Here is a 13,780-nt window from a genome sequence, read left to right as displayed (position 1 = left end):
GCTACCTTTGAAACACAAAGTCTGTGGGGAGCATTACTCCTAAACCCAGACTCTGCACAAGAAAAGTTAAACCTCCAAAGAATGAATGACAGTTAAAATCCAACAGTTCTCTTGTAACTAAATGAATCAGCAGGCCTGTCTAAAGCAACCCATTGTGGCAGTAAACGTTGTACAACATGACCAAACAATGTTACTGCCCCAACAACAGAGCAAAATAACTGAGAACCATGCAATGTCCCTTTAAATACCTTAAAAAGTTTCAGGGCTTCAGTCTGTAGAGCCTCTGATGGCAGCGTAGTGAGGGATGTGTGCAATCCATCTTTACTGTAGCACAACATAGGATGCTTCCACAGAGGAGAATCTGAGGTAGCATATGGGCAAAAATATGCAGTGTCAGAAACAGGAGAGAGAGAAAACAAGTGTCCATGTTGACAAGGAGCCTTGCTGACATGGCAAAGCACCTGAGGAAGCAGCACTGCACTAGGCCACATTATCTTTGGTGACACTTCACTGATTTCAGCAAAGCCCACCATGGATAAGGAGTCACCAGCAGCATTAGTCATCAGCAGAAAGAAATATTGGCATCCTCAGTCCTGCTATATCAGAGCTTCTCATCAGCTGGATTCTGGTGAGAAGCTGCTCAGCTGCGTGCTCAAAGCAGAGACACAAACCCTGCCTGGGCAGCTGCCTGCAATGGGGGTCTTTGTTAGTGTAAGTCACTATTCAACAGGAAGAAAGGTTCACATATGGGTCCAGAATATGTGCAAGAAAAAGGTATGAATGCAAATGTTAATACATATTGGAGCATATTTGAGAACATGTTGCATAAACATAAATGCATGAGCAGGTATCAAAGATGAGCATGGATGTATGTGTAAGGGTTTATATGTGCAGACAGAGAAACAGATAGGAAGGCAAGTGTGTTTGAGTGTATTTAGAGAAAAGAGCACATGTTTGTATGGTCAAGATTTCCAGGAAAGGAAAATCAAGACCAACAAAGACAGGAAAAAATTAAAGCACCAGTTCTTTATTTTAATTTGAATTACTGTTAGAGACATTTCAGAGGCTTTGATAAATGATGTGACAATATGATGGACTTGTCTGAGAACAAGGGGAGAAGGACACTATACCGTATGATGTAGTACTGAGAATCCCCTAACCTTTGACTGGATTAAACTGGGAATTGAAATTATTCTTCCTTATGCTTTGTTACCATGGAAGAGTTTTTGGTCCTTACTTACTAGGGTCTCCCTCTGCATCCAATAGCTTTCCAATGAGTTGTTCGTAAGACGTGCCCACTGTGGCATTGCTGCTGCCAGCTGCAACGGTCAGATGGTACAGCCAGGTGTTCTAGGCATAGGGATGAGAACAGGATGGGTCAATTCAGACCTGTATTCTACAAACAGGTTAAGCCTTTATGACCCATTAGCTCATTGTTACCAAAAGACTCATGCTCCCCAAAAAAAGACAGCTTTTTATACCTTCTCCTGTTTGGTGCGAATAAGTAAATACGTAGGACTCTGGTCCTGTGGGTGAATCACCAATGTACAGTGGGATGAGAGAAGTCCTCCACCTGTGGTTTCATAATCTTCATCAGAGTCACAGGAACGGTCTACTTCTTCCACCTTGGACTCACGCAGAGGCAGATGCCCTAAAGGACACTAATGAGGAGCAGAAGCACATTAGATAAATGTAACTCATCTCCCAGTATGGACAGGGAACACTAGGAAACAAAAGCCAAGCAAAAATGCTGACAACTCTGTAAAATGGAAGGAATAAATAATTCAATGCTGAGCTAACATAACCTTACACTTCTAGAGAATCTCTTCATTCAGACATGACTTACAAAGTGGTTCACTACTTTTATTTTTCTTGGAAAAGCACCTACAGGTCAGAATGAGACTGTGCAAATAAAAAGGTATTTTTTTCCCTAAAGATACTGCTTTCTTCCCATTACTCTTGAGGGTCAGTTGCTCAGGATCTTGAGCCACTGTTTTCTGACCCTGGTCAGACTTTCTGCTTGCTACTGGAAAAGAAATACTTTTAAATTTCGTAAGTAGTTAGATTCAGACAAAAGAGGGTATATCTGCGGTGCTAATTCTGGAGGTCAATCCCAAATATGAGTCACAGTACTTTTTGATATTCCAAAACTTGGGGTTTGACATCACCAAGACAAAGTAATGGACTATTGGGCAAGGTGTCCAGAAATGGAAGTACATTATACTGATCGTCTCCCTCTTCCCAGAATGTTGATGCTATCTGTTTCCATGACAATAATGCAGGATCTATCAGCTGCTGTACAAAAGTCTGCTCAGAAGGCTACACAAGACCAAATGGAGAAAGTGAGGAACAAGATACAGAGTGATCTGAGAAGGAGCAATCACTTGCCTTTTAAGTCTGCTGTCATTTAAGCTTAAAAAAATAAAATCAGGGAAAATACTGATTCTCTCTGTGGAACAGGTGCTGTTAGAAGAGAAGTACAACCAAGAAAGAGACCTGAGACACAGTAGCAGTAATAGTAAAGAAAAATTTGTAAGAAATGGGAAAGGATGGTCCAGGAATAAAAGGAGAAAAAGAAATTACTTTATCTTCAGGATTTCGATAGTAGTAGAAAGTTTTTCCAATCAGTGCACACCAGACCAGCTTGGAGTGACCATGCTTGACCTGTAAGGAGGACAAACACATCCATGTTTTTAGTATCAGCAGTATTGCCAGAATGACTTTCTAGGACTTCACTTTTCAATTCAACTCTCCCTTAAAACTTTGCATATATTATTTGTTTTATGCTAATATCAACTCCTCTCAAAAAATACAGGGCACCCCTTCAGAAACAGGCAAGTCCATCCCACCCAAGTATATGGGACATGGGTGCTTATGAGAATGGGTCTAAGATTTTGTGAAGTATTTTACTCATTCGTAACAATTTATAAATTCTGTATACTGAAATACAATATTAAGGATAACCTTTTAAAGATTATAAAAACAAATCAGTTCATTTCAGCAAGAAAAGATCAGTCAACCTATAGTCTAGACAGCTGTTTCCTATTGCAGATGAATAACCTTCAGATGCAGGTTGTCTTTAGCCATCTTAGAACCTGACAAGAATTGTATTAAAATATTCACAGTAACTTGGATGTCAAAGTAATCTATGGTAATGACATAAAGAATAAGAATTTTCAGCCATTGTACTTTGTACTAATGTACCTACAGTCTGTTAGGACAGAACTAAATGCTAACCTGCAACCATGCAAGCCATTGTTTTTAAACTCTCCTATATCGCCAAGTTAAAGATCAATTAAATGTGACATTCAACAGTGTTGGTTTTTTTACTATGACATGCTGTGAATTCTGCTGAAAAAAAGCATACATAAACTAGGTATTTGTTATTACTTACTACTTGACAGTCAGTACCTTTCAGTAACCTTGTTTGTCCCATCCCTTATCACTTATATAAATGTTTCACTCTGAAATACAGAAATCCACAGCCACTTTTCCTTTGTTCTCTACTCTTAGAGAGTATTAAACTACTAATTTATTCCTCACATTTGCTGTGCAAACCAAGAAGATGGTACACTGTCATTTCTGAGCTAAACATAAAGTATGAAATATTATTTTACCTTGGTGAGCCAGCCTTTCACAGTAGGTTTAGCATCACTGTGAGGAACACCAACAGGACCGCTCACTTGTACTCTCAGAATACTCTGCAGGACATGAATCCATTCCTCCAGGATGTTGGGAGAGTCTGCGGTCAGGAAGTAGGTTCTCTTTTCTGTCACAAGCTGGAAGGAAAAGGAGTGACAAATTACAAAGCTGCACACCTAAAAATCTTTTCTTCAGTTGCTGAGTTTCTTTATCCCATACAGATTTTTTTTTGGTCATTCAGGAGAGATTTTTTTGAGAGTAAGAAAAAAGGTGCTAATAATCCTCAAAGTCCAAGTGAAAAAAACCAAAGATGAATCAAATTCTCATAAGCTTTCTTGCTGTTTCTGTTGGATACTGTGGCTTTGTGTCCTCTCTCATTCTTTCTTGTTTCTCAGTGCTGCTGCTAGTTTTTCATTTCAAAGGTGACTACATAAATGTGGAGTTTTGCTGCCTTCATTTTGTATTGTATTTTGCCTTCACTACCCTGTGACTGAGGGGAAAGACACTACAAATCTAACAGTATTAGGCCTTAGCAACTTCAGTTCCGTAAGAGCAGAAGGTATCTCACAAGCTAGGCCATGTACCTTTCAAAGTATGAAAGAAACTTTAATGCTGCCTTTCTAATTAGGTCAATAATGACTTAAAAGTGAACCCAGTGATGGGCTAACTTCTAATACTTTAGAAGTCAAATTCCAAAAGGAATCAAACTATTCAGATGTTTCTTTAGATCCTCCAAGCTTGTGAAGTCAGGCTTGAGATCTTGTGAGAGAAGTCTCTCAGAAAGATCCTAGGTACTAGCTGGTTTTAATTGTTGTAAGAATCATTTCCCCCCATAGATTTCAAGCTCTAACTCCTGCAAAAAAGAGGAGAGTGTTACGATGTAAAACAGGACAAAAATAAATACAAATTTCTTTCAGTTTCAAAAGGGTGTATTTGGGTTACAATTTATCTCTTTCCTCATTATTATTTAGACTAACTGCCTGTTTTGTGCCAGGAAACAGAGACCAGATAAAGTTAGCTCATATCAGTTGAGACACACAGTAACATTCAGTCTGAATTAAGTGCTCCCTCACCCAGCTGCTGAGTGTATGGTTATGTGCAGGATAAAAAAGCAACGCCTACCTGGAATGTTTGGGACCCTTCACCCCTGACAATTTGACATGAAGAATTCAGCTCCAGCTGCCCTTGTGGTTTGCGGATAACATCACTCTGAGGAGAGAAAAGCAAACCACTTTCTCAGTAGGAAACCTCAGACAGGTCTTAGATTACTTAAATACAGCATAATATGCACGTGCAGGTTGGAGTCTGCATTCATGAGCTGGAAAGGACAGCCTAAGGTTGCCAGGTGAAATATGAGACTGCGTGATCCCATTGCAAAAGCCTCCTCAATAGTGGCAGACAATATAACAAGGGCAGTGATAATAAATACTGTCTTACGGAGTTCAGATTGGACATTATGATTAATAAAACAAAAGCAAGCCCGAACAAACACCAACAAACCAAACCCTTTCTAGGTGGGAAGGCAGTACAACACACAATAGATACCAAGATGGTGGCTGAATTTCCACCTTTGGAAGTTTTCAAGATTCAGCCAGATACTTGTTAAGTGACAAGTTTATTAATAATAACTTTGTTCTTCGTTTGATGTATGCAGTGAATCTCTCTAATGTTTGTAATGCTTTTCAAAACAGTGACATGTCTAACCAAAAGTGTTTTTTCAGTATATTAAATTTCTCTGTGCCTCTAGAGGGGAAGAAATATGTCCCAGTGACTTACCGGGGACTTGTAGTACATGATTTGTCTGTTTCTGAGAACAAACCATCGTCTTTTCCATGTCTTTACCTGGCTGCCCATTTTCAGCAAGTAGCCTGATTTCTCCATGGGCTCCTGGAGGACAGAGCAAAGAGGAGAGGAGGTCATCTTGCACTTCTCAAAATACAAATGAAAGTGTGGTGAAATCAAGCCCAGACATTTGCTGCATCTCCCATAATTTTCTGCTTTTTTTAGTAACAGCCATCCAAGATCATCAAAGATCAACAATCACTGATTGTTTGATGCACTGTAAACTTACTTCTCTTCATACTGAGGCACTGATTTTCCAAATAAAAGTGAAGGCTGTCTCTACACCATGATTAGGCTCCTGTTCCTTGTCTGTTTGATCTCTTACATTGAAGGATACAGACTTCAATGCTGCCTGTTTGAGGTTTCTTTCCTTTCTCCTTCCTTCTTATGAACTTTCAAATTTATTTTGTCTCAAAAGTGTAAGGCCATCATTAAAGTAGAATACAACTACAGGAAACCAATACAGGTCATCAGGAAAGAACAGAGCCCTTGATGCTTATACTTTTACCCAACCACATAACAGAAATTGCACCTTTTCTGAAGCACCAGATTGTGTCTTTTGATACCAATCAGATGGATCAATAGCCCAGTCAGAGCACCATTTTGCAGGGGGCTTATTCAATATCCTGTAGCTACACTTTTCTTTTTTTAAGGCCAGGCTCTGTTTGCACCCCTTTGCAAGGGAAACATAGCAGTTACAGTGCAAGACTTACAGTGCAGATTCCACCATCAGTGGAATAGGAAGATGTTCGCTGTAGTTTATGTTCTGGCTCTGAATAGTCACCATCCAAGGAGTAGGCATCAGGAGGGATGGCATAGTCACTCTCAGAGCTCAGTGAGGACACAGATACACCTGTTCAAAATAAAGGAAGGAATTAGAGTCATGTCTAGACAAAAGCATGCACTGAATATTGTACACTCCAAAAAAGTTTCTGCATTCACCATTAAGGCTTCTTTTTGGTTCAAGAAGTATAAATCAGATCAGACTTTGGAAACCCAAACCCCACTAATGTGACTTGTGAGGCCTTTTTTTATTTCCCTGGGAAGACAAGTAGTGAAAAGTGAGTTTTGGATACTGACAGTGAAATAAATTTATTGCTGAATAAAAACAGATGAAAATACATATACAAAAAAAAAAATCAACGGACTTGTCATTTGAAGGAGAGACAGCTTGTTTTTGACTCGAAACATCCATTATAAAGTCTCAACCCCCTCTGATTTCAGCTAAAGAAAAGGCTTCTTCACTAGCAATGGGCTTTGCTTTCTGTGAATCTTTTACCACAGGTACATGACAATGCACAGCCACATCTGCCAACGCACCACAACAGAAGTTAAGACTACATGAAATATGACTCTATTTCAGAGAAAACCAACAAAATTTGGTTGTCTCTAAAACAGAGTTGTATTTCATGTTGTCTCCTTGGTAACAAAAATTCCATTCAACAACCAGTTAGGCCTAGGCAAGAAAATTAGTCCTAATCAGAACTCAAAGTACCTGATGTCTTTCAAAGACAGGTGAGATGTACTTACTGGTCAAGAAATTATCAGTTAATGACAAAGATAAAAAAGCATTTTCTGTACTGTGTTAGTACTAACTTGCCTCCAATGAGAAGTCACAGCAAAGGTATGGATGACTGGATACATGATGAATTTGGGAGGGCAATCCTTCCCATAATCTTACTCTAGCAATTGCCTGAATGGAAAACTATCAGCAGTAAAAACCATCTACAAGAACAGGTTTCTACTGTTGCTACTGTTGATGTCTGCACACATTCTGGGAGAGTTCCTTGTTAGCATCATTCTGGCTGAGCATTTGCGTGTCACTGATGATGCTGTTCAGGGCATCTTGGCCCTGATGACAGAGTTCATGCTGATCAGTAGCAATATCCCACTTTAAAAATCCCCCTTTACCTCTCTTCACGGCACGAGGGCTGCCTGGCATGCTAGCTTTCCTGTTCTCAGATCCAGCAGTAGAAGTCCTGAAGCTGGCATGGGAGCCACAGTCATCATCAGAGCCTGAAGACTCATCTAAGAAAGGCACATTGCTGATCTGTGTGGCTTTCTGGAAAACAGACCTGGATGGTTAGCATGTGAGAGAAGAGTTTCCCCAGGACAACCCCTCCCCAGTCAGGAGACAGAGCAACCCACACCCTACATTTCCACACTGCCTTGCCTATTTCTGCCCCAGGGTCCTCAGTTCCTCCCCTTCTAGTCTGAAAACTTCCAAGTAGACTCTCTAATCTGATCTGTTTGAGTCTCCTCTGGTTACACCCTCCTACTCTTCCACGAGCCTTGTGTTCCATTTCTTTCATTAGGCTACACCCACTGTCACCTCTAGGTTTCATAGTGCACACTGCAACTTCCTGGACCAAAACCTGTTGCAATGTTCTGTGTTCTTGAATATATTTAACATTTGCTACTCTTCCCATATTCTTTTGATGTCCAGTACTTCCTGACATTCTTTAATTTTCTTTCCTTCACTGCACAGTTCCATCCTGTTTTGTCTCAAATTACTAGCATCCCTGGACCATGCTTTCCACAACAGGAAAAGTAAGGGAACTCCTTACCCCCTTCAGTGTTGTGTAGACTGGCACCGTGACATTTCTGTAGATGAGATAGGTAAATGGCCCAGAAGTTGAACACGAGAAATTGGAAACTGGGGAAATTCAGAGAAAAAGCAAGAGAGCAAATAATACAAACTGGTGAAAAGGAGGAGGTTTTAATGGAGAAGCACACAGAGAATTGCCATCCTGGACAGTCTGGCTTCAGAAAGGTCAGGGGATGTGCTATTAATTCCATACAATTTCTAGAGAGAGCTGCAATGTTCACTCCATTTAGCCTGTAAGACACCTTACCCACCCTGTGCTCCCCATGGTACAACGCAATCTGGTGTACCCTCTACAAACAGAAAAAAGCCCTAACAGGAAAAGGTGATGGTGAATGAGAAGACTAAAAACAGGCCACAGCCATGCAGAGGCAGAAGACTGGCTGCAAAACTGATGGAGGAGATAATGGAATCCTTGAAGATGTCTCTGAATGTAGAGGCACAAACAGCCCAACACCACCCATCCCCAAAATAAGATATATCCTCCTCCCTTCCTTTATGGAGCCTACCTATGAGGTCAAATTTACTTTGAAAAGAGGCAAAGAAATGAAGAAATGGGAACAGCCAGAAGCTCAGGTCCCACACTGTCACCATAAACTCCCTCCAAAGATGGATCTAGTCTAGGACTTACAGCAGCTGGAAGACTCATTCACCATGGCCACCTCAGACAGCCTCATGCCAGACTTGGCCACAGCATAGATTCGGCTCTCCTGGAACAATAACACCAAGAACAATAATGACCAGGCAAAAATTTAATTCTTACTGACAGAAATGCCAATGCTACAGAATCATACCACAGTCACACCTTTGGGCAGGAAGGAGGGGCTCTCTAAGAAAGATAGCTGAATTCCATCATACGTTGTGTGAATGACCATTAATGGAAGCGTGTGACATCCACACACTGGAACACCTACACACAATTATCAATAAATTACTGTATCACAGCTTGGAAAGAGATGGGTTTTTTTCCATATTATAAACAATGCATTAAAACTAATTAGGAACAGCTCTATACCAGAACAATTCATTGAGTCATCAGCTACAAAGGATGCCCATTCCATAATAAGGGAATGAAAGAAATGCCTGGAATGATCTCAATAAACCTGTGTCTCAGTTACAACAACATACAGAGCTTTCAGCTCAAAGGATCTCCAAGTGCTTCATGAATTGACAGAAAATCCCAGAGGGGGAACCTAACTCTGTGTCTAGGTGCAGAGTTATGACTAGGACATCAACCTAGTGTGAAATGGATAAACCCCAAAGCTAGGAAACCTCTCAGTGCTCCTTAAAGCATGCAACCAAAATTCACTCTGAAATAACACACATAATCATATATATGAAAGTACCTAAGATTGCAAAGCCAAGTACACCAAAAATGTGTAAGACATAAGAATTAACAATGACTGTTTGATTTGAAGTTTCAATAAAACACTTGAGTGCCCATGCCTTTAAAAAAGCAAATGAAAACAGATTAGTCTCTTTGGATATTACATTGATTTCCACCAGGTTTGTCAGTTTGGCATGTTTAGGAACATGGTTGATGGAGTCCCTTGGGAGTCAGTCCTGATGGACAAAAAATCCAGCAAGACTGAACATTCTTCAAGAAGGAAATCTTTAAGGTGCAGGAGCAGGTCACCCCCATGTGTTGAAAGATGAGACAGTGAGGAAGACCAGCTTGTCTAAACAGAGAGCTTTGGCTGAACTCAAAGTTTGTGACCTTTGGAAGATGAGACAGGTGACTCAGGAGGGCTACAAACGCACCATGAAGTCATGCCGGGAAAAAATTAGGAACACCAAAGCCCAGCTAGACCTTCACCTAGCTACTGCATTAAAAGAGAACAAAAGACTTATATAAATACATGAGAAAAAAGAAACAAATAGAGAGAATATTAAGAAGAAACAAATAGAAAATACATAAATCAAAAAGAGAATCTCCATCCTTTATTGGATATGAGTGAGAAACAGTGACAAAGGATGAGGAAAAGGCAGAGGTACCCAATGCCTTATCTGCCTCAGTCTTTGATGGTAAGCCAGTTGTTCTCCAGATACACAGACCCTGGGTCTGGAAGACATGGATGGGCAGAATGAAGTCCCCATAACCCAAGGGGAAATGCCCAGTGACCTGCTTTGCCACCTAGACACACACAGGTCTGTGGGGCCAGGTGGGATCCACCCAAGGGTACTGAGGCAGCTGCCAGAAGAGTTCACTGAGCCACTGCCCATCAGTTACCGGCAGCCCTGGTCACCTGGGGAGCTCTCAGGTGACAGGAACTGATAGTGGTCAGAAAATAGATTTTTAGGCTTCAGGCACTAGCTTGGGCCTGTGGGAAAGCCAAGTATATAACTCTCACTCTGGTCTGGGAAATCATAAGGAGGAATCCAAACAATCCTTGTAGATATCCCTTTTCCTGACACCTGGTGTTTTTCCATCTCATTGTTTACTTTTAAGAAACAGTTGAGAGGTATTGTTCTAAATGACTAATAATATTCATTGTACCAAAACACTTAAAAGAGTCCGTCTTACAATAAACCTTTTGTTATAATGCCCTCCGAAGAAGCTGGAGTTTTACATATCATTAATTGAGCCACCCCAAATTGTAACGATACCAGGTGACAGGAACAGGCAAATGTGGCACCATCTACAAGGGCCAGGGGAGGATCTGGGGAGCTACAGGCCTGTCATCCTGACCTTGGTGCTGGAGAATGTCATGGAGCAGACCATCCTGAATGCCACCACACAACACACACAGGACAACCAGGGAAGCAGGCCCACACAGCGTGGGTTTGTGAAAGACAGGCCCTGCTTGACCAACCTGACCTCTTTCAGCAAGCAGCCTGCGCAGTGAATGAGGAGAAGACTGTTTTTTCCATCCTAAACAATTCTAGGACTAAAAAACAATTCAGCTATCTGACCTCACAAGTAACTGAAAGAAAAAACAACAGGACATGTATATCCACTTTACCAAAGGTTTTCACAAAATTTTCCTAATAGCAGGAGCATACCATAAGATAGGAATGCTGAGATCTAATCCATGTATCTATTCTAGTATCCACAGCTTATTCTCACTCTGGAGCTCTCTGGTCTGGTCCACTGCATTTATGATCCATTTTTCTATCTTAAACACATGACAACAGAGCTAAGGATTAACTTTTGATGACCCATATAATGATAAACCACAATGCAGTACATTTTGACTTCCATTTTTATTCCTATGACTGTTTTTTTCAATGGATTCTTTTTCCCTTATAAAGAATTAAAAAAAAAAAAACAAAGTCAGGGGAACCAGCATGCCCCATGAAGTCAAACTGTCCAACTTGGTGGTTCAGGAATGTAACCTGTGATGCTCACAGGTAACAATTCAATGAGACCAAGAGCTGTAGCCTAACTACTGGGCACAAAGACAAGCAGCACTTCTCATCCTGCTGTCCTTGCATTTCTTACCCATGATGGGAATCGGTGCAGCGGTGGTGTGGGAGGTTTACATCCCGGGTCAAGTGTGCCAGCCTCAGACCTCACAGCTTCTCTCTGCTCTGCAGGTAAGTGGTGCATTCCCTCACATGTTCCAGCTTCTCCCCTCAGCAGGCCACATTCTGTCTCCATCTTCTCCATTACTCCATCATCATCATCAATGTCTGTCTCCTCCACGTGCCCACAGCCGACTGGAGGGTCTGTTATGGGCTGGAAAGTGCTAGTCTCTGAGTGCATTATCCGATGGAAAGAGTTAGTCCCTGACTGTGGTTGGCTGTGATGTCTCTTGGCTAGTTGGATACTGTCTCTTGGTGTATTGGGTGTTCGTATTTTTGGAAAGGTCATACTACTTCCAAGGCTGCACTCCCTCCCTGGATAGAAGGAATGTGCTGTAACAGCTGATGTTGACACAACCAGAGGTGGCTCAGCGGTTTGGAGATGACCCTCAAACATGCTCATTATTTCTCCTGAGGAAGAGGAGTCCAGATGGTGGGAGTGGAATCTGGCACTCAGATCATCAGAGAAGCGGGTGCCATCCAAACCCACTTGTTGCAAGGTGCTCACAGCATTACAGTTTCCTTCCAAAGATGATTGGAAAGTCAAAGCCTCAAGAATTCTTGTGGTCTCAGCTGGAGGGTCCAGTGATATTGGACCAGAGCACCCTAAACCATGTTCAGAACTTATGGTTGGAAATACATTTTTCTCTGTGGAAAGATTCCAGCTTGATGGGTCAGACATGAGCTTCAGCATGCTCTGGGAAAGCAGAGATTTATCCTCTCCATTCTCAGTAAAGGTGTCATTGGCAACGACTATGTTTGCTGAAGAGAGGACATGTTTGGAAGGTCCTGTCTGACACACCTCTCTGAAACCAGGTGCAAGGAGCACAGATTTCTGGTCTATCTTCTCAGCAAAAGAGGCCTTTGATGCTCGGGGCTTCAGGGAATCACAGCTCCAAAGAGATTCAAAGGGAGGAATGCTGGTCATATCTACAAGGAAGGAGAACAGAGGGTTAAGGCATTCAAACACTTTGATGTCTTCAGTGTTGCTTTCTAGTGTCCATTCAGTTGTATTTCAATAGCACCCTGGCCTATTCAGAACTACACAGAATGGAAAGGAGATGGCTGGGCACAGTTATGACTAAAGTACTACACATTTATAATTGGAAATATCACAGAAGAAATGAATAGGAAATGATTAATCACTGTTTCTGACAAAAGTGAAATTGGGTTCCCAATGAAATTAGGCAGCACATTTGAAATTTACAGAAGGAAGGTTTTTTCCCCAGACAAAAAAAGCAAACAGAATTCTGCAGATAGGCCAGAAAAAGTAATGTATCAGTAGTACAGGAGTTCTGGCCTAGGAACTTCCTACTGAGAGCAGAAGCTGGAAGTTTATATGGAGAGAAGGACAGCTTTACTTGCATTATTTTGTATAGTCCTTTCTGGAATGTGAACAGCCAACCAGGAGATGGGACACTGGCCTAGGCAAGCTTTCAGTCTAATACAATATAGGAGTTTTTATTCCTACCTATATAATTATGTCTCCTCTCTAAAAACATGAGAAGGAAGTGCACCTATCCACACAACACTTTGTCAAATACATCGAAGTGGCCAGAACACTGCTTAGCGTGGCTTTTGGCTTTAGTGGACCTACAGTGATTTAACTCATCAACTAATCTGGTGTGATTCCATCCATTCCCAGGGGCCAGATGGGGCTTCCAGCAAAGGTACAGAGACCTTCTTAAACATCACAGCAATCGGGGAGGTTACTCACTTTTCAAGAATTTCCCTAGAGCTTTTTGTTATCCTTTTGTGCTGCATGACCCACATAGTGCGTTATGTCACAAAGTTTTATAATAGTTATTTACACAGTTTTGCTGTAAAATCTTCCTTTTTTTAGTTCTTTCCCTGCCCTTTCAGTTGCTATGTTAGAGGATGACATAAAGGATAGATCCTAGATTGTCCTTTGTCTACCTAGTACCTACACTTTATAATTATTATACTTTCTTCCTTTCCATAATTATTAAAGATTACTTCAGGTTAGATTACCTCTAATTTCCACCAAATAGCAGCTTTAGAATATGAGAAAGTGGGGGTAAAACTTGGAGTGGCGCAGGATGTTTGATTGACCTTGGCATTTATATTTATTTCAGCCTGACTGAAAAAGAACCAAATCACTAGATGCTTTGGAAATTGCAAAATATGGGTGAGCATGACTCTGCA

General features: G+C 41.2%; 1 protein-coding gene across 7 annotated transcripts in view; it reads right to left on the bottom strand.

Annotated features, from left to right (window-relative positions):
* Window positions 1-13,780, bottom strand: part of PLEKHH1 (pleckstrin homology, MyTH4 and FERM domain containing H1) — a 55,405-nt gene that overhangs the window by 17,507 nt on the left and 24,118 nt on the right. For 6 of the 7 annotated variants that reach the window (XR_010721907.1, XM_066188257.1, XM_066188260.1 and 3 more), the window contains exons 7-18: window positions 11,532-12,544; window positions 8,721-8,799; window positions 8,052-8,140; window positions 7,396-7,546; window positions 6,198-6,337; window positions 5,419-5,529; window positions 4,765-4,851; window positions 3,618-3,779; window positions 2,584-2,664; window positions 1,482-1,661; window positions 1,242-1,350; window positions 249-361 (exon numbers count right to left, since the gene is read on the bottom strand). Coding sequence is in view for 6 of the 7 variants with exons in the window: in XM_066188257.1 (XP_066044354.1) it covers window positions 249-361; window positions 1,242-1,350; window positions 1,482-1,661; window positions 2,584-2,664; window positions 3,618-3,779; window positions 4,765-4,851; window positions 5,419-5,529; window positions 6,198-6,337; window positions 7,396-7,546; window positions 8,052-8,140; window positions 8,721-8,799; window positions 11,532-12,544 (2,315 nt within the window). In the remaining variant the exon portion in view is untranslated. The remainder of the gene's footprint in view (window positions 1-248; window positions 362-1,241; window positions 1,351-1,481; window positions 1,662-2,583; window positions 2,665-3,617; window positions 3,780-4,764; window positions 4,852-5,418; window positions 5,530-6,197; window positions 6,338-7,395; window positions 7,547-8,051; window positions 8,141-8,720; window positions 8,800-11,531; window positions 12,545-13,780) is intronic. The other variant, XM_066188263.1, reaches the window with a different exon arrangement.

Source organism: Chamaea fasciata, unplaced genomic scaffold (genome assembly GCF_029207755.1).
Source record: "Chamaea fasciata isolate MVZ Bird 193981 ecotype frontalis unplaced genomic scaffold, bChaFas1.0.hap1 SCAF_7, whole genome shotgun sequence".
Taxonomy (NCBI): domain Eukaryota; kingdom Metazoa; phylum Chordata; class Aves; order Passeriformes; family Sylviidae; genus Chamaea; species Chamaea fasciata.
This window is presented reverse-complemented; position numbering and strand designations above follow the sequence as displayed.